Source organism: Syngnathus floridae, chromosome 22, assembly GCF_059516105.1.
Source record: "Syngnathus floridae isolate MCC-2025c chromosome 22, RoL_Sflo_1.0, whole genome shotgun sequence".
Lineage (NCBI taxonomy): Eukaryota > Metazoa > Chordata > Actinopteri > Syngnathiformes > Syngnathidae > Syngnathus > Syngnathus floridae.
In genome coordinates, this window is record NC_142434.1 from 4,594,342 (window position 1) to 4,619,503 (window position 25,162).

At 38.8% G+C, this 25,162-nt stretch overlaps 1 protein-coding gene across 2 annotated transcripts; it reads right to left on the bottom strand.

Moving 5' to 3' along the window:
• Positions 1-65: 65 nt before the first annotated feature.
• arhgef39 (Rho guanine nucleotide exchange factor 39) lies at positions 66-20,119 on the bottom strand. Of its 2 annotated transcripts, XM_088366272.1 has the most exons (12): positions 20,013-20,119; positions 19,272-19,443; positions 18,297-18,391; positions 14,457-14,577; positions 13,667-13,785; positions 9,827-9,897; positions 7,552-7,680; positions 5,016-5,245; positions 2,119-2,207; positions 1,016-1,136; positions 749-843; positions 66-636 (listed from the first exon to the last, which is right to left on the bottom strand). In XM_088366272.1, the coding sequence occupies exons 2-12, from the start codon at positions 19,419-19,421 to the stop codon at positions 603-605; spliced, it is 1,254 nt and encodes a 417-aa protein (XP_088222398.1). In that variant the 5' UTR covers positions 19,422-19,443; positions 20,013-20,119; the 3' UTR covers positions 66-602. The 2 variants fall into 2 exon arrangements, with proteins under 2 accessions (XP_088222398.1, XP_088222399.1); XM_088366273.1 differs by lacking the exons at positions 66-636; positions 749-843 and having other exon boundaries at positions 1,016-1,132; positions 2,115-2,207; positions 19,272-19,445; positions 20,014-20,117.
• Between the last annotated feature and the right edge of the window lie 5,043 nt (positions 20,120-25,162).

A 25,162-nucleotide genomic window follows, 5' to 3' on the forward strand; every position in this document is an offset into this window, starting at 1 on the left:
ATCCGTGGTTTTGTTTCCCTCTAGCGGACATATTTGATTACTGCAGTGTCAAAAGGGCAACAACGTCTGTTATTGGAGTTTTATTAGCAAATGATTTTCATTACTAGATGTGATTTGTAATCGTCATAACAATCGTAATCGTATTAGGATCACGACGATATGAATCAATTCATCTTAAAATCTCCCAAATTATATCAGTCATTTTCTGAATCAAACAGAAACGCATATTTGCTGATAAACGAATCGAATAGAATGCACACTTATATATATAAAATCATAAAAGGATAATATAAACACAACTGGCTTTGGGTGTAAATGTGACAATATCACACACACACAATGGAATGCAATTGACCCCATTGCTTCCTTTTAAAATCAAGTGTTAGCGTTGTAGTGAGTGACAAAAAGCAGCAACGTTAATATCACATTTTTGGTATATAGGCAGTAATAAAATAGTCTGTATTGCACAAGAAAAGGAAAAGTTGTGATGAGTCAAATAATGAAAAGAGGCCTTAGAGTGAGTATGGAAGTCTGAAGTGAAACTCTCAGACCGTCACCGGTGTTGTCACATCGGATTTTTTCTGCATTTAGAAAGAAATCTCTCAGAGGAGAACGCAGCTTGACGTGGACACTGAGCTGTTGGATGCAAAAAAAATAAAATAATAATAATACTTAAATGGAGCAACAAAAACAGTATTGAGTCATGCTGATGGCTTGCTTGGTTGAAACTATGAAAGAATGAACGGACCTTTGCTCTGCAGTGGACTGTTTCATCCGTTTGGGGGCGCTGCTCTCCCACTCAACGGCCGGTTTTGGAGCAAGCTCACCAGGCTCGTTGCTCACCTGCATAAACGGGTAGAAATCTCAGGTCCGGTCCTAAATAATTTCACAACTAAGTACATAAAATAATTTATATTTCATAGATTAATTGTTGTGTACAAGCTAGTAGCACAAAACTGCGTTAGCACAAAACAGGATGGTGCTACTATTTTATTTTTTCTGACTGTTTATTTACCACATTCCTCTTCCTATTGGCATTGCCGCTTCGTAAATTGCGTCCCTCAGCGGCCGAGCCGAGAGGTTCCTGGTTCAAATCCTCTCGCTGAAGGACAACCGTCGACTTGGATTGCAGCTTCCTGCAAATACAGTTTGTTGATTTTTATTTATTATTATTTTTTTAATGCAAACAAAATATGGAACAGGAGAGCGACCCGATGAGCGGGAAAGGGCTTATAGCTGCAAATAAAAAGGTAAGTAAGGGTTCAATGGTGTTTAGCATCCAGCACATCCCCGGCGGTCGGGCCTTAGCAGAGCTCATCCTTCATTTAGTGCCACCGGGCATTGATTTAGTCACTAATTAAGTCCCCTGTCTACTAGTTGCGGTGTGAAAAGTGTGTATTTATTAAAAAAAAAAAAAAATAGTGGTTGGATAATAAAGATGACTGTGAATGGGTAATTTTGTGATTAAAAATAATAGAGTGTGAAAAAAAAAATGTCAGTCAAGCATTGTGAAGTCTTCCGGAAATCAATAATTTAGCCATGTGTGGAAACGCACACACACCCGAAGGACCTGGTGTGAGCGCCGCTGACCTCTGCTCCTCTCGGCCTGTCCTCTTACTTGGTCCTACGCTACGGCTAATTACGCTCCCCGGAGTTTAGAACCTGTAGACCGGCTCGTCCAGCGGGTGGTCCGCTGACAGCCTCCCCTTGACACCCTCCTTGACAACAGGATAAACTAATTAGCCGGTAGGGTTGGGGGGCGGGGACCCCCTTCTTATAGTATATCTGGCCTTTGCTTGTTCCGGGGACCTTCCACCGGTGACGACGGGCCAGGTCAGTCCTAGTCTGAGATTTGACAAGTTCTGGGTGATACACCTCCTGCATGCTTGAAACATCTTTAAAAAAAATTTTTTTAAATTGTTTGAACATAAAAGTAATTCAATTAATTTATTTTCAGTTTGAAAATATTTCATAATGCAATAAAAAAATACTATTTTGATTTATCCGAGTTTAAAATAGGCTTTGCAAGTGCGATAATCAAAATTTAAAATATTTTTTAGTCTTTTTTTTTTTTTTTAATTCTGAATGAAGCTCAAACATAAACACAAGTTTACTTACCTAACTGCTGAGGACAAGCTTTGGTACCAATCATTAAAATCCTCCACGTTGTTTGATATGAGCAGGAGTTTGGCTTTGGGAAAAGTCAGCTGGAGGAGAAAACAGAACAACAAATGTTAATTTTTACTCCATCGTATACCATAAATAACAAAAACTGATGTATAGTCAACGATCATGATTTTTTCATAGCTTCATGCACTTTTCCTGAAACCTCTTTAGAGCTGTAATACCCAAATTCGAACAGTAGGAGGCAGGCCATCACAGTAAATATCTCCCCTTGTATGCTGACCATATAGTAAAACTCCATCCCAGTTCAATTATTTATCATTATTTAATATTGAGTTGATCAATGTATTGCTAAAAACAAGCACGAGAGCCAAACAAACCTTCAAGACTTTAAGCGCAAACCTTTTTCGAAAGGCTTCAAAATTAGCCCTTTGCTATATTAAATGACCTTTTACATTTAAGCTGTGGAATTTTCAGACGTAGGAACTAGTTTGTTTGGTAGTGAGATATTGATCGGGAAGGAACTTAGAAGCTCAGACGACATTTTTTTTCTATCCCTCTTATTATACATTAAATAGATAAAAAAAATAGCTCCATTCGTCAAACGTATTATCTAATTAAAGAGGCTGAATTGAGTGGTACGTGAGATGAGGCACTCGATTCACGCATAAGTAGCTTGCGCTTCTTTTCGCTGTGGCGTAATTAGGGATTTGTCAGGAAATCTGACCCTCTTAGGTAGAAATTACTTTGTATAATAAGGACGACAGAGCGCGGGCGCACATAATTTCGCTTGATTATTTATACATCAAAGTGAATCTGTCGGGGATGTGGGAAAATATTCCAGCGGCGCGGAGAGAAAAAGGAAGTTGAATGAGAAGGGGGGGGGAGGGTGAGCCAAAACAAACAACCCTGATGGAGAAAAAAAAAATACAATAAATTTTAATAAAAGTGTTTTTTTTTTGGTTTTTTTTAAGGGGGGCTCACAAACTTTGCATATAGATTGCCATGGCATTTACAGCTGTCAAATTTAATTTAGCTTTAATTCTTCATGGCACAGGATGAGGAAGGCCCCGGAGTGCTGACAGACCTTTTTTTTCTTTTTTTTTCTTGAGCTCAGGTAGTAGCCGGGATCAATAATGTGTCCTTATGAGAAATTACGGGTAATGCTATTGAGTATGCATTCGGGCCTCGGCGGGATAAGAGGCTAATGAAATGCCATTTCTGCCATTAGATAACGCGCGGGGCCGGCTGGCGGAAGGCGGCGACAAGGCTTGAGGAAGATGTATTTACTGGAGGGCCCGGAAGAGATGGATCTGGCCCCTAATCTGATCCAACAACTGAGAGATTATCTCGCAAGGCGACTGCCATCACTGCATTGCTTGGCTGTTGATGCACGCCGATGAATGCACGCGCTAATTTTTATTTATTTAACAATTTGGAAGGCGAAATGAATTTGTTTTTTTCAAATTAAAATGTTTCACCTGACTGGATAAGTCCTGATCAATAAAAAAGTTGTTTTTAAGTTAGCCACTTTTTGTGGAAATGTAGGTCGAAATCAGACACACAAATGCTTCTCCTCATTCTATGATTTAATTTTGAAAATAATTGTCTCCACTAAAATATGATTAATTCTCAAAACAGAAAACTTTAACCTGAATTTTTTTTTTTTTTTATTGTCTTGAAAATATTCAATTTAAATTTTTGGGGGGAAATTGGTTTTTTGAAAATAGTCAATTTAAATCTTTTTCTACTTCAAAAATATTTTTTCTCCCCAAAATAAAGAATTTTAAATAATTTTCTTGAAAATTTTCAATTCAAATTTTTGGGGGGGAAATTATTTTCTTGAAAATAGTCAATTAAATCTTTTTCTACTTCAAAAATAATCTTTCTTTCCAAAATAAAGAATTTTAAATTATTTTCTTGAAAATATTCCATTTAAATCTTTTTTTATTCAATTATTTTCTTGAAAATATTCCATTTAAATCTTTTTCTACTTCAAAAATATTTTTTCTCCCAAAAATAAAGAATTTTAAATTATTTTCTTGAAAATATTCCATTTAAATCTTTTTTTTATTTAATTATTTTCTTGAAAATATTCCATTTAAATCTTTTTCCACTTGAAAAATATTTTTTCTCCCCAAAATAAAGAACTCAACTTTAATTTTTGTTTTTTTTTGTTGTTTAAATTACTCTCCACTTGACTTTTTTGCCCTACTGCATGCTTGGCTCCACTGCGAATCCACATGAAAAAGAATTGAATACCGCAAGTTGCGCAATCAAAGCACGGCCAGGCTGCTTATGTATCAGAGCGCCGCACATTAGCAGCAGAACATAAAGTGCTCCCCGAGACAGCGTATCAGCCGAAATGAATATTGATACGGCGGCAGCATTGGCAGTAAACACTTGCCGCATAAACGCTTTGGTTGCTTGCTCAATGACGCGCGACTCGTTCCGTTGAATGTTTCATGACAGCGACTACATCATTTAGACGTAATTTGTCAGCCGGCAGCTGCACTGAGACCTGCGAGACGGATCAGACCAAAGCGGGAGGAACATTAAAAGTTGAACTTTTTGGGGGAGGGGGGGCTAAATGAGGAGGAAGTGAGTGACACTCAAAACGTCTGGCGAACTTCACGTCACGCCGCGACTGTCAAGGACTAAGAATCAAACACGCGACGTGCGTCAAAAACGGAATAACGTCAATAAGCAGATGTCTCGGCACCTGCTGCAACATGCTTACTCTTATATATGTACGATTCCATACAGACTGGTGAATAAAAAGCGAAGTGTGGGGAGTCTCTGTAAAGTTCATTAAATGAATTAATTGGGTGGTTATATGCGTAAGGTTCAATTGCCTTATGTGTCGGAATCATTTTGACATCGAAACTCACGCTTAGCAGGCCTCCTTTCCCCGTGTTGTCGCCGAAAATCTTTTTCACGACGCACTCTTCCAGCGGATACGCTTGCTGCCCGACAAACTTCTCACTGTCGGTGGGATGCAGGTAGCTACAGCGCTTAGCCTGCAGAAGAATGTCGGAAAACAGGAAAAACATCCTGGGTTTGACCCCTGATCCTTTGGAGGGGACCACGTTCAGCCAGCCTTCACGGATGTACCACCTTCCTGTAGAAGAAGAAATTGTTTTTCTTTATAAACTGTGATGTAATTAATGTTCTGCATGAAATGGCAACTAAATTAATTAGTCATGTAGGTCAAGCTGATGTGAAAAAAACAAAAGAGGCTGACATGAAATGTAAAGACGGCCACAGCGGGAGGTACAAGCCGATAAATGTATAGCTCCTGCTCGGCTCTTTGATTGGCAGCGCCGTGACCGCCGCTAATAAGCAACAACCTGACATTTGGATAGATAAAGATGAACATTCAAACATAGGTCCGGGGTATTTTTTTTTTGTAATTACCCCGCCTGTGATTACGACTAGGCCCGAGACTTGCCTTTCGGGCTCACCGTAGACATTTTCCGCTCGGGATGAGGTTGTTGAGATGAAGTGCAAAGGGTCAAATTGCTTTTAAAATGCCATGGGTGTCACATGGAAAAATAGTCTGGAGATAGTGGATTCTCCGTTGCCCCAACTGTTTAAAAGTATCCAACTAAATGTTACAAATGATTGAAAAAAAAAGCATGAATGAATTGAAACAAAGTATTCAACTTAATTTATGACCATAATGGTATAATTGCCAAGTTCCACATCAGTGATTTGAAAATGACTGTCGGCAGGTGCCATTTCTTCCGTAAAGTTTTTGTAATAAATCAAGTGGAGGCGTCGTAATGTAATAGCGGAACATGCCTTCGCTTCTAATTCACGCTCGAGCGGCAAAGTATGTTTGCTGAAGCGTCGGAAAGCCGCCGCTGTCCAGCGTACTGAAACGGATGCACTTCAAAGACGTCAAGTTAAATTCCGTGTATTCAAATCAACGCCGGAACATACTGTTATTTTTTTTAAATCAGCTTTATCTTGACAGAAAATGTTGACAAGGTTCTGAGAAGTTAGCAACACTGTCAAGAAGAAGAATCCAGGTACTTCTCAGACTCCCTGCCAGCATCTGACCATCCGCGGGGGCTTTGAGGCAGCAGGTTCAAAAAGCAGGAGGTGCCGAGCACTCCTCTCCACGTAAAGGTTTTTTTTTCAATGTTCCTTGTCAAAGAGCACCTCGGCTCCCACTACAAAGTCTTTTGGGCAAGGCCGTGGTGGGGGGGCTGAGGGAAGGTGGGTCAGGAAATAAAAGGTTAGATCTACAAAGGGGTCCTGTTCCTCTGTACTGTAGAGATGTGACAGAATGAGGACAGGTCAGATTTGGCTTTAACAGGGCATATATTTACCTAAGTAGGGTTAACACGTTCTTAAAAAAAAAAGTTCCCTACTACTTTTGAAGAAAATGACACTATGCTTATTTCTCCATGCGGTTACTTCGATTAAATTATCGGAATACGATTTCAAACTGAATTTTGACAGTGAATTTTAATACAACCAGTGTAAGTTGTAAGACCAGGTCAAAGGTCACCAGAGATAAAAATGTGAAATATCTTAAATTGAAGGGACCTGGAGGCAGACATAAATCAAGAGTCACCACGGGAAACGGGCTGTTTTTCTGCTTTATCGATGTCCCATTGATTCGGGGTATCTCACAGTGGCTAGCCCCGCCCCCATCTCAAATCACATCCCTACTTAATATGTTTGAGGGGCCTGAGATGGCGATGCTGGTGCGATGGGAAGCAAAATGGGTCGGGGTGAGGCCGCGTCTGCTCTGAAGTCGGCCTGGTGGGACTGGGTGGGTTTATTGCGAGGGGTCTGAGAACTTGAATGAAAGGAGCTTTTGAAACTTCCCACATCGGCATTAGAGAAATGCCGCTTCTATTGCACGCTTGCACACACAAAAAAAAAAAAAAAACACTCCGGCAATATCCAAGAAAACAAACTCACCCGCACACACACGTGGCTCGGCGCATACATGTATTACCCATATCGAGAAAACACACTTTGGCTGCCTTTTTTATCAGCGAGTCCACAAGATGAGACTGGGCTCTAATTGGTCCCGGGGGATATTGGCAGGCCGAGCGAACGCAACAAGGAGGCCGGAGTCCCCCCCCGGGACTAACAACAGGAGGCGGGAAAAGAAAAAGCCACCGCTCCACAAGTAGAGAGGGAACCACAACGGAAGAGAGGAAATAATTAAGCAAAAAAGGAAAAACACTCAAACCACATTGGAGAAAGTTGCCCTGATTATCGGCTATAAAAAGATCTACCTACTGTACACAATTCATCTTTATTTAGTGAATTTCCCTTTTTTTCCATATCTCCACTTGCATCTACTCTTAAGTCCCGCAGGACACGGCAATAGATGCGGAGAGGGGTGGTTTGAGGTGCCGCTCCAACCAGATGAAAAGAATAAGTGATCAGAGGCTCTCTAACCTGCAGCCAACACCTTCGTATTTCGCCCCTTCAGCAGTTTCCGCACTCGGCACAGCTGCAGGTGGTTCTCGTGGCGCCGGGTATTGTTCTGGATACGTTGGTGCAGCTTATCCACCGCAGACACCACCCCTGTGGCAAAAAAAACCCACATTATACGGGTGGATGACTTTACCGTATTTTTCGGACTATAAGGTGCACTTAAAATCCTTTATGTCAAAAACGAGGATGTCCAATTGAAGTTGGATAAAGTTTGACTTATTTACTGGATTGGCTTGTTACCCTTAATGTGGAGTAATGCTCCAGATAACCCGGTTCTTCATATAACCCGGTTTTCCGTATAACCCGGTTCTCCGTATAACCCGGTGCTCCATTTGAGAGTGTTGACTGAAGATCAGGCAGATCTGCGAATCTGAGACTGATAATCGGGGTTTTGCTAATTGGGCCCAATCGTTAGCATGTGTTTACGCTGCTTTACCTGTTTGATTTCTACAAATTAAATTCCTCCATGTATCAATTATTGCAAGAAACTTTTTGCAACAAACCTTAGCACCGGAAAAAAAATGAAAAAAGGACAAAGCCATGAAGATTACTGCAACGCATCCCCGATAATAGCTGTAAACATTCCCAGCTACATCATTAACACATTCGATGTCACGACGCGTGGATGAATCGTTAATTTCAAGCGCAACATTTCAACTTTGGTTTCCGAGGAATGAAAATCGAGATGAACACGAGCCTCTCGGCGACGTGTCTCTACTAAAATAATCGCCGCCTAATTAGCTCGCTTAACTCCACAACAATTACAATGTAAACCAAACAAGGCATCCGTGTAGACTTTTCCCCCTTTGTTATGCGTGCTCGGAATATTCTTACTGCCTCGGAAAAACAACAACTTCTAATTACCGCCTTCTTGACATGAGATCTGGCCGAGGCATTAATAATACATCTCGCCTATTAGACATGCTGAAGAATTCTTACAATTCTTGGACACTGTTTTTCCACTTATTTACTATTTAGACTCTTTGACAATGAAACAAAAGCCGGAAGAACTTTTACGACAAAGTCTCAGCATCATTTATCGGGTCGTACGTTGTTTTTGTGCTTGAGTTGTGTTGTACTGTAAGCAGGCAAAAAAAAAAAAAAACTCCCAAAGTGCCGCAATTATAACAATTAAATCGAGCGAGAATGCAAAGCAAGGCAGAAAACAGAAGCTTCAGGGGGAAAACGACACGGAGCAACACGAGAGAAAACAACAACAACAACAAAGTTTTTTCCCACTGTACCCGCATGAGCTCGTTTCCTTAATCAGATACGTGATTTGTCAGAAATATCTTTTCAAAATAATTCCCTTTGCAATACAATTGGGGCTGACGACGGAAAAGGCAAAAAAACACCCAACCCCCATCAAAAAAAAAAAAAAGAGTTTAAAAACAGATCGCTAATGAGAAGAGGAAGAGACGATGGTGGAGCACTTTCAGATATGTACCTTCATCTTAGAGTCACGGGCTGTTTTAATTTGTAAGCAAAGGCAGCACATCAGCAATGAGATTTTAATTGATAGCCATAAATAATTCCTTGTGTATATTCGCACTTCAGTCGACTTCGCTGTTTATTTGACGACCGAAATGAGTCATTATCGGGATTTGTGTTGATGTCGGAGGACTTTATTTATTAATATCGCGCTAGCTTAATAGCCTCTGATCCACTCCCAATTAATTATGTCAAAATCCACATCAAACCAGAACTTGCACTCGCTTTTACTTGGCTTTCATTTCTCCGCTGGCCGAAGCGCCGCTGCGACAATAACGGCAAATGGGGAATGAAAGGGAATGCTAACGCGGTCTTTGTTCGCCAAATTAAACTAATGAGGGCTTTCTTTCGGAATGACTGTCTGGTGACTGACTTTTTACAATGAAAAGTTTCCACTGAGTTTTTCTTTGTTTGACTGACGCTGGAACCAAAGTAGAGGTTGAGTCATTTAAAATTCGACAAAAATATTGGAAAGTTGTTTTGAAAAAACTACCAGGCGGATTTTTTATGCAAGTTGCATCGTGCATTCTGTCCATCGGTTTTGATGACCTGGATCAACACAAACATCTACTGAATCCTGAAATTACACGAAAACATGTCGGCGCGTCAACCACTTGAGGGGCAAGATGGAAAGTGCGGTATTCATCGGTTAACAATATAAAAAAAAAAATTTTGACCTTGACACGCAGTAGGGGGGGAAAAAAAGGATTACTGAGACGGGAGCACAATTGCGAAAGGCACTTACGTGAAAGCTGTTGGAACTCAGGGTTATCTGGAATCGTATTTGCAGTCATCTCTTGCAGTAAACGTTTATACCTAAGAAAACAGAAATTCCTTAAATAAATATAGAGATAATCTGTTATGTGGTAATGAAAAACAAAACATTTGAAAAAATTATCCGTTTAAAATTGACCGATTATATTCCTTTATTTCCCCATTGAAACGATTTAACCTTGGAAGACACTGATTGATTTTTTTTTTTTTTTTTTACACTGCCTGACTCTGTTGTGCCGTCTTTGTGTAGTCTGGCTGCCGAGACATGTTGGTGCCACTGGGTGAGGTAAAAAAAAAAAAAAACACCTGCTTAACACACCGTCAATTTGTTGCAATAAATTGATCGTGAGCAAAAAAAAAAAAAATCATTTTCTTGGGTCTTAGCGGCGAGCTATCACGCTGTGGGTGGAGGAGCGCATTGTGCATGTACTCAGTTCCTGATTAAAAATGAAATGAATGCCTAACAAGCTCTAATTAAGCCGACATCAATTAAGGGACACTTAAAAAGAAGAAAAAAAAACAGTTCCTTCTCTCCTTGTATCGTCTTGTAGTAACAAATGCATTACAGACATTATTAGCAATGGGTGCCCTCGTTTTTTCTTTTTTCCCTTCCAAGGAGTTGAGATGAAATTCTAATTACAGCGGCAGTGTAACAAAAGAACCACTCTAATGAGCATTATTATAGCTGATTTCAAATAATGTAAATGACACTCACTTATTAAGCTGCCCTGTCCCACTCATTAGCACCACAGCAAAGATAATGAGACAATAAGAGATTCCCAACAGCTTGTATATTTTCTACGGAAAGTAAGAGCTGGTGGTTTGATGCACCTACCGCCAGGAAAAACACGTTACAATTAATTTCCGAGATGTTCCAATTTGTAAACAAGAGCATCCGAACAACGCATACCTGATCTGGATTGTGTACCGTATTTTTTACAGTATAAGGCGCACTTGAAATCTTTGAATTTTCTCAAAAATAAACAGAGAGGCTTAAATATTGACGTTGGATTTAAATTGAATCATTTGACTGATTTGTTTACCTTAATATCAGTTATACGCCTTATAACCTGATTCGCCTATATTTCAAAAAATAGATTTGTTCATTGAGATTGCACCCATTGGTCCCTACATACGGGAATTTTCCAAAACAGGACTATTTTTTGAGACTGGGCATTATAACCCGGTGCGCCTTATCGTCCGAAAAATACGGTAACATAAAATATGGTAATTTTCAGCTCCCGGGCGTCAATGGCAGCTGACAGGAGCCAGATGATAAAATTCAACTTGAGACAATCCCCATCCATGATGCTTTGTGTTGATAGCAACACTAATTATCTGATCGTACCAAGCCTCAATCATCTTGAACTTTTCCTGCCATATTTTTTTTATTGGTTATAAATGGACCTACCTCAATAAAGCAATTGGTTTCATTGCCAGCCTTGCTTCAATACTGACAATGAAGCACAGGGTCAGACGGACAATATATAACAAATTACTAAGAGGGGGGGGGATAACAGCAATGTACCTGCAGACCACGTCTTTCAGAAAACATTTCAAAAGAAATTAATCAAAAGTTCGTCCTTGTCTGGAGTAGCCTTACAGTGCCAGGCTGTAGCGGATGACAGAATAAATGCCCGAGCACACAAAAGCAGCTAATTTGAAAGCCCACCTTGTCAAATGAAAGATGAATTCAAGTACGGCAGCCATGTACAACGCCCAACTCGGTGCTTCACAATGGTGAGCAGGAATGACAATGACCCAAAAGACCTTTGGGTTTTGTATGTCTTTTTTCCACAGAAGATCCTCTGAAGCAAGCTAGGTCAAAGCCTTGTTACGCTAAATTGCACTTGGTTTAGAGCACACGTAATCCAAGGCCTGCTGCCATCTTTATAAGAGCTAAAACTCCATTATTGACATAGCCGGGGTACGGGCGGAGAGGGGTTGTCGCAATCAACTTGAGACCCCCATCACTGTCATAATGGTGAACTCAGCGGTAGAAGCGACAGATGACTACTCCAAGTCGGGCTCTTGTGAAGCGCCACTTAATAAAGGCAATTATTTTAGTCGTCCCCCTAGCAGCAACATAAGTAGCCGCACCCGGGGGCTTCGCTCGCCATCCGTCATTCTTAAACGGCGATACGGGACAACAATTTTCTTGTCGTTCCCAACCGAGGTAAGTTGCTAGTCGGGTATGAGGGGGGATGATTATCTCTACGCCGCTTAAAATCATCACAAAATTAGACATATCCCTCAAGTCTCAAGGGTTTTTCGGAGAGTGACAGATGAATCGATGGTAATGACGGGAAGTGGACAAGGAAACCCCGGGCAACACGAGGTTGCACTGGAGACTGATTAGATGTCAGAGTCATGGATAATTGTATATCATAAGGACCATGACATCCAGATTTTTTTTTTTCCCCAGTATTTCATAAAACACAAACACTGTAAGGAGATTCAAATAACCAACCTAACCCTAACCCTAACCCAAACCCAATAAAACAAACTCTCATGTCAAACTCACCGGCAAGTTAGTTGGATGTAACATGTCAAAGGTTTGATTGTACGTCGGCAATGACGACGAGCGTGGAAGATACGTAATTAGGATGCAAACAAGCGGCTTGATCAACCAGTGTCACGAAACGCGACACGTTGGAAAGCACGTTTCAGATGATTTCTTTTCTTGTTCCGCTAATTAACAAGTGAGATCAGGACCGCATGAAATTACAGCGAACACAAAAGCGGTACTTAACAAACCAGATTTTGACAGTTTCCGGACGGATAGCGAGCGAGACGTGGGCACTACATCAAATAATAATAATTATATCTGTCAGCCAGACGATAGATTGTGTAATGAACGCGGCAAAAGACTCGTGAAAGGAAAACAATCAAACGGCAACTCGTGCGTGAAATCCGTGACATGTTAAGGAAGCGGCGGAATGCGACCTGAACACATTTCATTAGTTGGTAGGGAACAGATTTAAAAAAAAAAAAAATAAACAAAGACTGTGATGTTTGGAAGCATTTTGCAATGTTTGCTGTAAAAATAATATGTTAGGGATGTAGTGTTTATTCCCGGTGTATTGGGGAATAAATACCTTTGAGAAAGCACTGATGTATTTCAAATAATGTAAAAATATTTTTTTTTTTTTGCTAGTGTAAGCACAGAGGGGGAATAGGGAGGGGCTGTTGTTCCGATTTATAATAATAGTTACAATTACTGCTTATTATGCAAGTATCATTTCAGGATATTTTTTGACACCATCTGCTTTTTATCCTTTGTGGATCTTGCTTATTGTTGGGGGTTAACAGAACGGCATAATTCGGAGAGATTTATAGAATAAAACTTTTTGTTAAAGGGATTAGTTAAAAGTTTTTGTAAAATTTAAAAGGATCTTAAGAGTGCCTTATAGTTCGGTAAAAATAAAAGCAAAAATAAATAAATAAATAATAAATATAAATAAATACATTATATAAAGTGTAAAAAATATAAAATAATTAATATAGTGATTTAATTATAAAATAAATAAATAAAGTAAAAAATATGGTACTGTGACTGAATGACCACAAACGGATAATATACATAAATACGAATAATATAAATAAATACAATATATAAAGTATAAAAATATAAAATAATTAATATAGTAATTTGATTATTAAATGAAAGAAAGAAAGAAAGAAAGAAAGAAAGAAAGAAAGAAAGAAAGAAAGAAAGAAAGAAAGAAAGAAAGAAAGAAAGAAATTCAGTACTGTGACTGAATGAATGACCAAAAACACTGAGAATTTACTCAGCGGTCGGAAAACTCACTGATCAATCCGCTCGATAGGAAGTTGAAGCAAGTCCTCCAGCTTGCGTTTATTGAACTCTGGCCGACCTTCCTGAAGTTTCTTAAACCGTCTGAAGGCCTTGTTTTTCTTCAGCTGCATCTGGATCGACAAAGGGACACAATTTATCCTAAAAAAATAAAATAAATTAGACACAGCTGCAGCAAAGTGGAACCATCGCTTCCAAGGCTGCTCACTATTTGATATTGCATAACTTTTTATTCGGCTTTCCTTGAACCAAACTAGGGACACAGTAGCACATCATCTTTTCATAAAAAAAAAAAAAATCCTCCAAACAAGACATGACACGTCAAATTTGTCGTACAAACCATCTTTTGACAAGATGACTGAAAGAAACATGCACCACATATCACTTATGACAATACGTAAAGAAATTTTTATTTTCTTCCCACAAAGTCGTATTTACATTCAGCTTGCACATCCGATGATGGACATAACAATGACGACCCCTGAAAACTCATGTCATAGTCCCGCTAACAAACTGGAGAATCCCCCCATTCTTGTTACTCATTATGTCTGGGCTGCGGGGCCTGGAGAAGGTGTTGGGTTGTGGGGTGCCGGTGATGTCATTAAATATGCATCTGCACATCATGTCAGCATGAGTATGTGTCAACATTTGGGTGACATGATGCCCTAAACTTGTCACTCATGTCAAGTCATGACAATAAACCTGCCTTGGTGAGTGTAGCTAAAACTGTGATGGGAAATTGGCGTATGCTAGCAATAGCTTCGGAATAAGCAGCCGCACTTACCCAAAGCTCTTTTTGGGCGTCGTAAATGTTGTCCACGAAGATGTTGTAGTGATGCAGTTGAGTGCAAAACTCTTCAAAGCCCCTTGCAAAGTAGCCGTTTTCCAGGTGTACTAGCAAAGATCTGCAAAACACAAATATTGAAGGGTTAGCGTTAGCTCCTAAATATACAATATCAAAATGTAATCATCCCGTTTGGGCGCAAACAAATTGCCAAACACATATTGTAGTGTATTTTTAAATCTTGCTTCAAAAACATCTCCAGCGCTAATGCTAAAGTCAATGTAAAGTCCTATTGACGCGCTAACGAGGAATTAGCATAGACCAGGGGTGTCAAACTCTTTTTTTTTCACGGGCCGTATTGTAGTCATAGCTTCTTTCGGAGGGCCATTATGACTGTCAACCCAAATAAATGTATGAGCACCTCGTATTATATACAGTAAAAGCTACAAAACGAAGTGGCAAATAACTGGTTTTCAAATCAAGTAAAGACTGGTCAAATATTTAAAAAATATATATATTAATAAAAGTGAAGACAATTTGCAATTCTTGTAATGACACACAAATTTGACGCACAATTTGTCTTCGCGAGCCACATAAAATGATGTGGTGGGCCCTATCTGGCCCCCGGGCCTTGAGTTTGACACCTGTGCCCGTTCACAATTGTCCAGTCGCGTCGCTCGGTATTCGGCGGACCTTGGGTGAGCTGGAGCCTCACCCATCTAACTTTTCGAGATTCTAATTAACAATCCATCGGAATATCTTTGCAACCCTACCAAAATTCACGCCGCATATATTTGGTGTGTCAAACACCTCTGACACATTAATTTCCAAGCACTTCCTCCGGCGCACATTTAGCCTGCAGTCAGATCGCTTTGGACTTTGAGTTAGCGCCTGGGAATACACCGCCGTTCCATATCGGTGTGATCTCAAATGAGGCGCGATGGCATCTGAAGTATCGTTTCATGGCAAAAACGTTTCGAGCAACTGCGGAGGTTGAGCAAAGTTTAGGACTGTTCCTCACGCTCTGTAGTGTCGTTTGTAGACCTCGGTGTATTTACCAGGACCAGGTAGGTCTTACCTTCAGGGCACCCTGGGCCACTTTGTAGTGAGAACATGGCTGCTGAACTCTGGAGCAAAACAAGTGAATCAAGGCAAAACAGTCGTCAGCCTGTCAGGCACATTATAGCAACACGGACGCAATTGGTTGGGGGTGTTGACACTGGTGAAGGAGCTTGTTATCCAAACTTAGAGGAAGTACCACACACACACATCCATACACACATTCCCACTCTCTAATGATGTTCCCAGAGACTTCTGTTCGCGCACGCTGGAAGGAGGCAGTTGAAGTTGATTTAAATAGATTTTAATGAAGTTGCACGTCTAGGTAGCCTCTGTTCATAATCAGGAGATGCAGGAGAAGCCGAGAGAGTTCTAACGAGGGCAAAGGGCGGGAAATGTAGTGTTTCCGACCCCCCCCCCCCCCATCCCGCTTACTGCCATAGGCTATTATGATAAATATGAAATTAAAGATTACCTTTTCTTTTACTTTTTTTTTACAGCAATTAAATTATCCGGCCATTAGCGGCAGGGCGGGATTAGTATTCGGCACATGTCGAGTTAATCTGCATTAATTCCAAGCAGTTGCGACATCTGGGCTGGGTATGACCTCAACGGCAATTCCCAGCGAGTCGCCTTCATCTGGGGGTGGCATGAATATCAATTGTTCGGGCGCCATTAACATGACTAATAAATAAACATTAAGTCAATTCGCTGTTATAGCACAAACAATAGCGTGGAATTTTGTTGATCACAGCACGGGTCTTGTCTTATCTACCTTTCATGTTCTACCTATTATTATCATCATGACACCCCCCCCCCCCCCCCCCCCTCCACCAGCCTCCCATTTTTAAATCCACTGTGGCTATTCTTCATACCTGATCCGCTGACAGGCCTTTCAAGTCTTATTCCTGTTTTGGCATGTTCGAAGCTAGGGATAATTGGATGGCTGCCTTTGCTGCCGCTTCTCAATAAACAGTCTGCGGCAGAAATGAATGGCACGGCATATCAATATATATTCACATGTCTCCTTTTTTTTAATGTAGCTTTTAAGAAAAAAAAAAAATGGTGGAATTTATTAACTCTATCCACTGCACTCTGCGGGCAAGTAAACAAACACAGGGACATCAGATGAATATACATATACACTTTGCACTTGGGTGGAATTCAAATCTAACAATGACTACTCCATGGGAGCGTGTGTGTGTGTGTGTGTGTGTGGGGAGGGCATAATCATGTTTAGCAACAAGCCTCAGGGCGTTTGCACGCTTGGACACTTGAACTGTGCCGGACTCGGGTCGACTGGATTAGTTCTAAAGATCTGCTATGCCGTTAAAGGGGGTGTAACAGATTTGTGTTTTCTGACAATTTGCATTTTGTGTGGAAAGTTGGTGACAGGAACATGAGTGAAGGAACATTTTTTTTTTTATTTATTGTAATTTGCCCACAGATATTTATCATATTTATTCTTGCTAAATTATATTATAGTGACCTTTATTTACTTAAATTTTATACTGATGCCACTTTGAGATCTGACGCGAGCTAGCATTGTGCTAATTGCAAACAGGTAGCGTACTCATAATGTTTTAATCGAATTAATACTTCCAGGTATCGTGTTTAATGCTTTTATTGTGAAATTTAATTTCACAAAATTTATTTAATGGTTTTTAATGCTTTTTTTTAATGATGCATGGAAAGACTGCTAATTCTTTTGTGCGGTTATGAAAAGTTTGAGATCGTTCGATAGCCTTTGATAATCTAGAAACTTGTGACTCATCATTTCACCAAATAAACATATTGTATACCACGCACTTGGAATATTCATCACGTATGAATCCAAATGACTTTACCGGACAATTATTGCGCTGCAAAAAGTCAGAGTGGGGGAAGATAATTTGGGAAAATCTAATCTATCATTTAGCGCTGATAAATCTGTCTAATGCACTGTCTCTCAATGGAATGTTTTTAAATGGAGTACTTACTACTTGCCGTTGCTTTTAAACCACTAATTCAATAAGCGGGGCCCATAATGAAGATGTATGGGAAGTGGAGAACCATTTATCCCGTACGTCACAGTGTGTAATTCATACTTCAGTCTTCATTGTAGCACATGCCTTACGCTACCCTATTTTTTTTTCCCCTCCCCATTTCGACCTGGCAGACAAATAGATGAGCACTAGAATTAATTAATGGAAAATTGGTTCGATTGTGTGGAATTGATTGTTGGTGAATGGCGTCTTAAAGGAATGTGGCGTGCATTATTTGGCTGAAGACAGCAGAGGCACTGTTGATTCATTTTCAACTAGATTGCATTGTGCAGGAGGATAATGTGATTTAAAAATGAAGAGAAATAAATCAGTCGATTTAAAAAAAAATAATAAAATTGATTGTAATATAAATTTAAATGTATTTCTTTTTTTCCTAATTAAAGAAAATTACGCCATATTTTTATTGCACTTTAAAGTGTATGAATATTTTTTTTTTAATTTCTTCAAAGCTTCAATTACAACTCATTTTTTCCCATTATATCGATCATTTCCATTTTACGCTTTATCTTCTCAAATTATAACAATGTCCTCAAGGGGGTGTCGGCTTGAACATTTCTACCCTTACAGAGTATCGACTACGACTAATGGTGAAGATAAGGCCGATACTTTAATAAACCTGGAGTTTATCATGAGTGCATTTCTACACAGGGGAGCAACTGCTTTCCCAATCACTTTACACAGTCTCTCCTTGCCCTTAAAGCGCTGATATTCGTAAATTATGCAAAGGGATACTTACTGGTTTACTGAGTGAATGGCTTTAATTGAACTGAAGATGCTTTCTCTAATGTCCTGCCTCAGGGTTCCTTTGGCCTTCAAAATCTCCACAAAGTACTGAAAAAAAAATAAGGAACTCAGGAGTGATTGGTGAAACTTTTCACGAGTTGTTTTGTTTACGTTAGTGAAACGACAAAAAAAAAGGCATTATAGTCAGTAGGCGGATATGAATGAAGGTTGTTACGAGTATCGAAAAATGCCGTCCGACTAAAGTGGCAGCTGCGTTGGTCTCAAGTCATTTGCGGTGGAAATGGGATTAGCAAACTGAACGAGCACAAGGCTTAAAATGACTCCTAATTGGAGTATACGGGCGGAGGGAGAGTAATTGAGTAGAAATTAGGCAACACTGGTGGGTGGTAAAGTCTGTTGTCCCCGCAGGAAGTGAAGGTACAATGACTGCTACCTTCAGCGTGTTGCTTTTCACTATGCAGTAACCTTTATGTACTGTATGACGCTGAATGGAAATGACTCCCAAGGTTTTACACCGTTTGTGGAAAATAAATAAAATCTTGCTAAGGTGAAGACACCTCTTAAGAACTGACTCGAGAATTAAAAAAAATAAAGTGAATAAAATGATTTCATACTTCAATGCCTAGTGATATTAAGTTTCTTCTAGGGTGTGCATCTTGGCCAACAGGGGGCAGTGTAATACAGTCAAGTAAAATACACAAAGAAGAGTTTCACAACTAAGTGACTAAAATTACTGTGGTAATATTATGGGGGTTTTTTGTCCGTGTGTCGCTACACTGTTCAAATCAAAGCAACATTGATGCTAGTTTTGCTTTGTGTGTTAGCATTAAGCTAGCAGAGCTTTCGAAAGTTATATTTACAACTCAAACTGGATCAAAAATAAGGAGCTTGAAAAAAAAGTTTAATAATCTTTTGTGAGTCGAGGCAGTGCTGTATTTTTTCTTATTTTTTAAAATATTTAACATACAGTGGTGACTAATTCCAGCTGTTGGCAGTACCGCTGCTCCGACAGCACCAATTCTCTGGCGACCCGGCTCCGTTTCCTCTCCCATCGGTCCCTCTGCTGCTGGATGATGTTGCCAAAGAGGGCATCAGGTGGACTTGGACAGAAACTCATGGTCGTGGCGTCAAGGATTATCCTGGGCACGTACAAAAGGAGATTTATATACTGCTGCATATCCTTACACACATTTTCAAGTGGTAAATATATGAAGACGAATGAACAATACACATTTTTTAAATGGCCGTGTAATGTGCTGATTTAATGACATGCTTATCTGCACAGAAACACAATGTATAATCACAGCATCTGTTGTCAGGGAAAAAAACAATAATCAATAGAGAATATTGACATCGTTTCTTCAATGCTCATTTTCCACACTAGTATCAATACCACTTTTATCTCTTTCATGACACTTGACCGATAGTTTTCAAACATGTAAACAGAGCTACTTTTATTGGACACACTTTGCTAAGATGTTTGAATAATCATTTATGTGTAAAATGTGTTAATTTGGGCCGTATTTCTCCAATATTACAGTTTGCATTTTGTATGAGTAGATCAAAACAAACAAAGCATGACAGCACAAAAAAAACCGTTTTTTTGTAGATTGCGGGTATAGTTTAGGATTAAGAGATTTATCATGCCTCCCGAATGTTAAAACATATACATAAAATCATTATTAATTTGTATTATAAGTTATTTTACCTGGGTTAACGTCTCTACTTTAAATCCAGGCGCTCTTTTCGGGTTTGAGTTCCCTGTTCCGGTTTTGATGACGCAGCGCAATCTGATTGGTTCAGGGATGATTCCAACCTTTCAAAATCTGTAGCCCCGCCTCGTTACAGCTGGTCCTCGTTTTACGAGACATATCCAAGTTACGAACGGCGTCTTCACGCGTCACAATATAAATACGTACCTTGATCGTGTTATTCATTTTAATATAGACTATAGTTATGACTTTTACTAGTTCTTTAGCAAAGGTTAATAACATAAGCACGTTTATACGTATGTACACATTCATAGTTGCCATAGTAACAGCGTCCTGCTGAATGTCGTAACTCGAGTGCAGCGACTATAGAGCAAAGTGATTAAATTAAAATTAAAACTTTTGTGTTTAAAAAAAGCTGTTTTAAAAAAAAAATCAAACCATTCATGTATAATTAAAAAAAAATATTAGCTTATGAATGTCCATGGGCCAAAATATAACAAAATAATGTCCAAAATAGCTTAAAAAACTTGTTGCTCAAATGTTCCGTGCCATACAATACTGATTATTGTATGATTCACCTTTTCCCCACGATCCCAGCAACCCGATGAACACAGATCTTGTTACACAGACACAAGAAATTTGTCCTGAAGTTTAAACACTGTTGGGCTGGGTGGGAATATAAAAACAAGTTCAGCCAATAAAATATGAATGAAAAAAAATGTTTTTGAAAAGCTTGAGAGTGACTCACTGATTCACTTGAGCACAGCATTCATACATAAATATACAACAATAGACACATTTTAAAAATTAATTCTGGAAAATGAACATTATGGATTGAATTGGTCTTTGTATGCTTTGCAGACATCCTCTGCAATGTACAGTATATATTTTTTGTAATATGCCAATTATCCGGCAACAAGTTACAAGATATACAGTCCACAGCACTGCCGCTCGAGAAAGAAAACAGTGCTCAGCAGTTTGCGGCTCATTACGAGATAAAAGTGATGCCCTCGGTAATCGGGTCGTGACGCAGAAGGCTAAAGTGTGAAATCCGTGCAAGACGGAGTACTTTCAAGTGTGGAGTGGAGAAAAAAAATTGGATGCAATTGCAGGCGCCTTTCCCAGGCTGCTTGTTCTTCACATCACCTGCAGGTTCACAGTGCAGCGAAAACACTGACATCTAGTGTTAGTAGAAACCAAGGCCGGAACGTGCTAGTGTGATTTGTGTTGATCATATTTAAACAGGTCAACACATCAGTATCCATTGTAATGAATGTCAATCAAACAGTTATGATGGCAAGATTTAATAAACTATCACCAGTGTCTGTCTCTGTACTTTTTTTAAATTAATTTCTCAAGATGTATTAGAAATAAATAGCAGCCGTGTGCTGACTTGAGTTTGAATGTTATTTATTCATTCTGAACACACTACAACCACTACAAGAGGGTGTGCACACTTATGCAACCACCTCCCGCTCCCTTTTGAATAGATTTTTTTTTTAAATTGAGCTGTCCGGGTTAAGAGTCACAGTCATGAAGAAAGCATTTTTAAATATACAAAGATCTGGCATTTGTACAGGGGTGTGTAGACTTTTTATATTTGTCATTTCTCCTTATGGCAAACATCTAAAGAGGAAAAAGTGAAAGTACAACTTACAAACAGACATAAAATGGATCTTTAACAAGCGGAAAATCATAATGCGTGATAGCACTCTTTTTCTTTATTGTTTTCAATTTTATTGTGCTTTCCAGCACATGCGGTATTATAATAATTGGCCCCAAAACAGACCAGTGCAAATTAGGCCTCTCTTTTTTTTTCTTTTTTTACCCTAAGGCGATTGAGACACTAACAGCGCAGGAGACCACAGACAAAGGGTCCTTTTTCTTACACGGATGGAGTAAGTGTCAATAATCTACACAAGTGGAAGAAATCTCCTAAGGTTTTGGAGCCCTTCGGTGTTTTATTCATGCCAGAGGGATGATAATTGACCTCTGCACTTTGCGAAACAACACACACACACATAAAAACTTCAGGAGATGAAAGAATAAGATGTTTTGTAATTCAACTTTTTGAGCCCCCCCACACCGACCCTCAGCCAATCCGATACTATTGGATTCTGGGTCATGAATTATTCAAGGTAGGGGAGGGGGGGGGCTACCTTAGCATTAGAAGATGTTATATGAAAAAAGGTTGCCAGAGTGAAAGCAATCAAATGAGTTGCTTCTAAAAGAGAGAGAAAAAAAGTCACATTAAAATAAATAAGTGAATACAACTCTTGAATTTACCCCTGAATGACGGCACTTGTAGTGAATAAAAACTCTCAAGTGTTTATTGACACGAAATCCCCATTATCTACCTTCCGCCGAACGTTTTGTGTACGTTTGAGTGCTTCAGCTCGAGCACCTCACTTAATGTTGTAATTAAAAATGTTTTTGTCAAATGACGAGTGTTGATACTTGAAGCGAGCTCTCCGGGCAAACGCAGAAGGACATAATTGTATCAGTTAAGTTGAAGTGGAAAGAATTGTGAATGTCATGAAATTGGTAAAAATATCTGCCACCTGTATGAAAAGTCTTCAGAGGAAAAGTAGAGTGCTAATGCAAAACTTTTAAAGAAAGTCTTGAAAAAGTGAAATCAATTAATTGTGCAATTCAGAATTTAGCAGATTATTTTCTTGTAATATTGCAACTATAGTTTTGTACGATTATGATTTTTTTCAGAATATTTTACATGTTTTTTTTATACAAGTATGACACCAAAAAATCATTATATGAAAAAATTTACTCCATTTTTTTTCTTCTGAAAATGCCGAATGTTTTTGAATTTTTCCTAATATTGTAATCTAATAATATTTGGAGTTTATTCTTAAATACATATTTGTCTTGTAATATTTTTTAGATTTCTTCACATTTTTTTATATTTAAAACAAAACCTTTGTTTTACCCTCATAAGATTTCAACTTCTAAAAATTATACAGGTCAAGTTACACCGTCATACAATTGTGATTTTATTTTTGTAATATTATAACTTTTCTTATGTAAGGTTACAATTTTGTTTCACTTTCTTTCATAATCCTTTTACTTTGGATTTTAATGCATAATAATTAGCCAACTTTATTATTATGTGATTATAACTTTTTGATGTTGTTGTTGTTGTAATATTATATGTCATCCAACATCCTGTAACAGATTGCGGTCAAGTCTTTTAAGTTTTAAGACACACACTTGTTGTTCTAATTGCTCTAAAGCAGTTTCGTATAATTGCCTATTGTCCTTTAGGCCTCCAGACTTGCTTAAAACTCTCAGTTAGCCTTTCCAATCGGGCCCTCCGCACCCCTTCTGCCGCATTGCGTTTTATAGAGGTGAACTCATTAAAGTGAAATGACCATTTGGCCTTGGGAGGGAAGAAAATAAGCAAATGGAAACAAACAGCTGCAGAGAATTGAGTGACACTCGAGTGGTGAAGGACCATCAAAGGGCCACGTGTTTGGAGAACACCACGCTTTTCATGGATAATGATCAACTGTCACGGCCGCAATTACCGAAAGCACTGGATGGTGACGTTTTTTTTATTTTTAATTGGATTTATTTATATATTTATTTATTTTATGTGTGTCGATGAGGTCTGCATCTAATTGATGGCCAGGGACACTTAGCTGTCGCTAAGGCATCAAACTCCAAAATGAGCTCGAATTAAATTGCCGGGCAGTTAGCATGCTGGACAACGATCTTACGAGTTGGGGCTTTTTTTTTTTTTTTTTTTTAAATGTGTGTGTGATTCTAACTAGCAAAACAAGCAAAGTCATTAAATGCCAAGTTTGAAACTTCCAAGTTAAATACAACTGAACTGTATTTAAGCAGTGAGCCTTTCACGTAGCATAAATATTTTCCCTAAACGTAATCATGCTAATAATTCTTCGTAACACCAAACCAGACCTTACACATCATCACTTTTAACGTCTGGCACAGATGGATTTAATTTTGAAAGTGTTACCTACAGCGGAGTGTTATTTACTAATGACCAACTATGTGTGTTTAATGACTTGGGAGTGTAAATATTTTGGTCTTCTCACCTAAATGTCAACCTCCTCTCTATATATATATATATATTTCTTTTTTTTTTTACATTGAAATTACACTGACCTTGAGGTTTGATTGCTGAAGAGGAATGAACACAAGTCCCCGTATTCATCGCCACCTTATTTTTAGTGCTCTTTTTATCTCATTATAATTGGCTTATTCTCCAGAGGTATTTCTTCTTTTATTATTATTTTCAAAGACGATTCCTTTTATTTTACTCTTTTTTTTTTTCACAAAGGCTGTTCTATCTTATTTCCTTCCAAACACATTGTTAGCGCCGCTCTTGATATAGTGTACCTATTATAGTTCTCGGCCATTCGGCTCTCATCAGATGAATCTAACAACGGGCTATTTGATGCTTCAGGGGAGGATTTATTTATTTATTTTAGTTTTATGATATTCAGAACGGCCATGCGAAGGCCTTCGGGATTTATCCTGCATGCCTACAAACAGCTGGAAGCCCGCAGGTCATCTGACCCTGGCTCTATCTCGGTTTTAATAATTACACAAGACAGCTAATAATGAATATTTAAAGAGTTTGCCAAACACGAGGTGTAGATTAGATGAGGCCAGTCGGATTGAGCTATATATGTCAAACATGAATGACTTTATCAGCTAACAAGTGTGTTATGATTTGATATCCGATCACATAGGTTAATTAATCTACGTTCCTCGTTGTTGTAAATTTATGTTTCTTTCACCTTTTTTTAAACTGCTAAAGTTGAATGTTGCTCGAATTAAAAGAAAAAGTATTTTACGACACGTTAGACTAGTAATACAGGTTTTGTCTATGGGTCTAAAATGTAAATATTTTGGAGTCATCTATTATTTGTTTTAACCAAAATTGCAAAACTCAAAAATCTATTACAAAATATTTATTATTATTATCATTACTGTGAAAACTGTTTTCTTTCTAGCTTCCCTTTCCTAACCTTTAACCACATTATGTTGAGCAATAAACTCGCCACATCAAGTGCGAAGAAATCCAAAGTGTGAGAAGTTGTCAGGTCAGCACTGTCTACTTGTTTTGCATCATGAACTTGCTCTTCCTTCTCCTAATGATTTC

Bases quoted from the DNA above. Each gene is read 5' to 3' on its own strand.
- arhgef39 (XM_088366272.1), bottom strand. From the start codon at position 19,421: ATGAGTTTCTGTCCAAGTCCACCTGATGCCCTCTTTGGCAACATCATC. The intron at 14,578-18,296 runs GTAAGTATCCCT...TGTGTTTTGCAG, and splicing joins GCCATTCACTCAGTAAACCA to ATCTTTGCTAGTACACCTGG. The intron at 2,208-5,015 runs GTGAGTTTCGAT...TTTCTCCTCCAG, and splicing joins GGAAAGGAGGCCTGCTAAGC to CTGACTTTTCCCAAAGCCAA.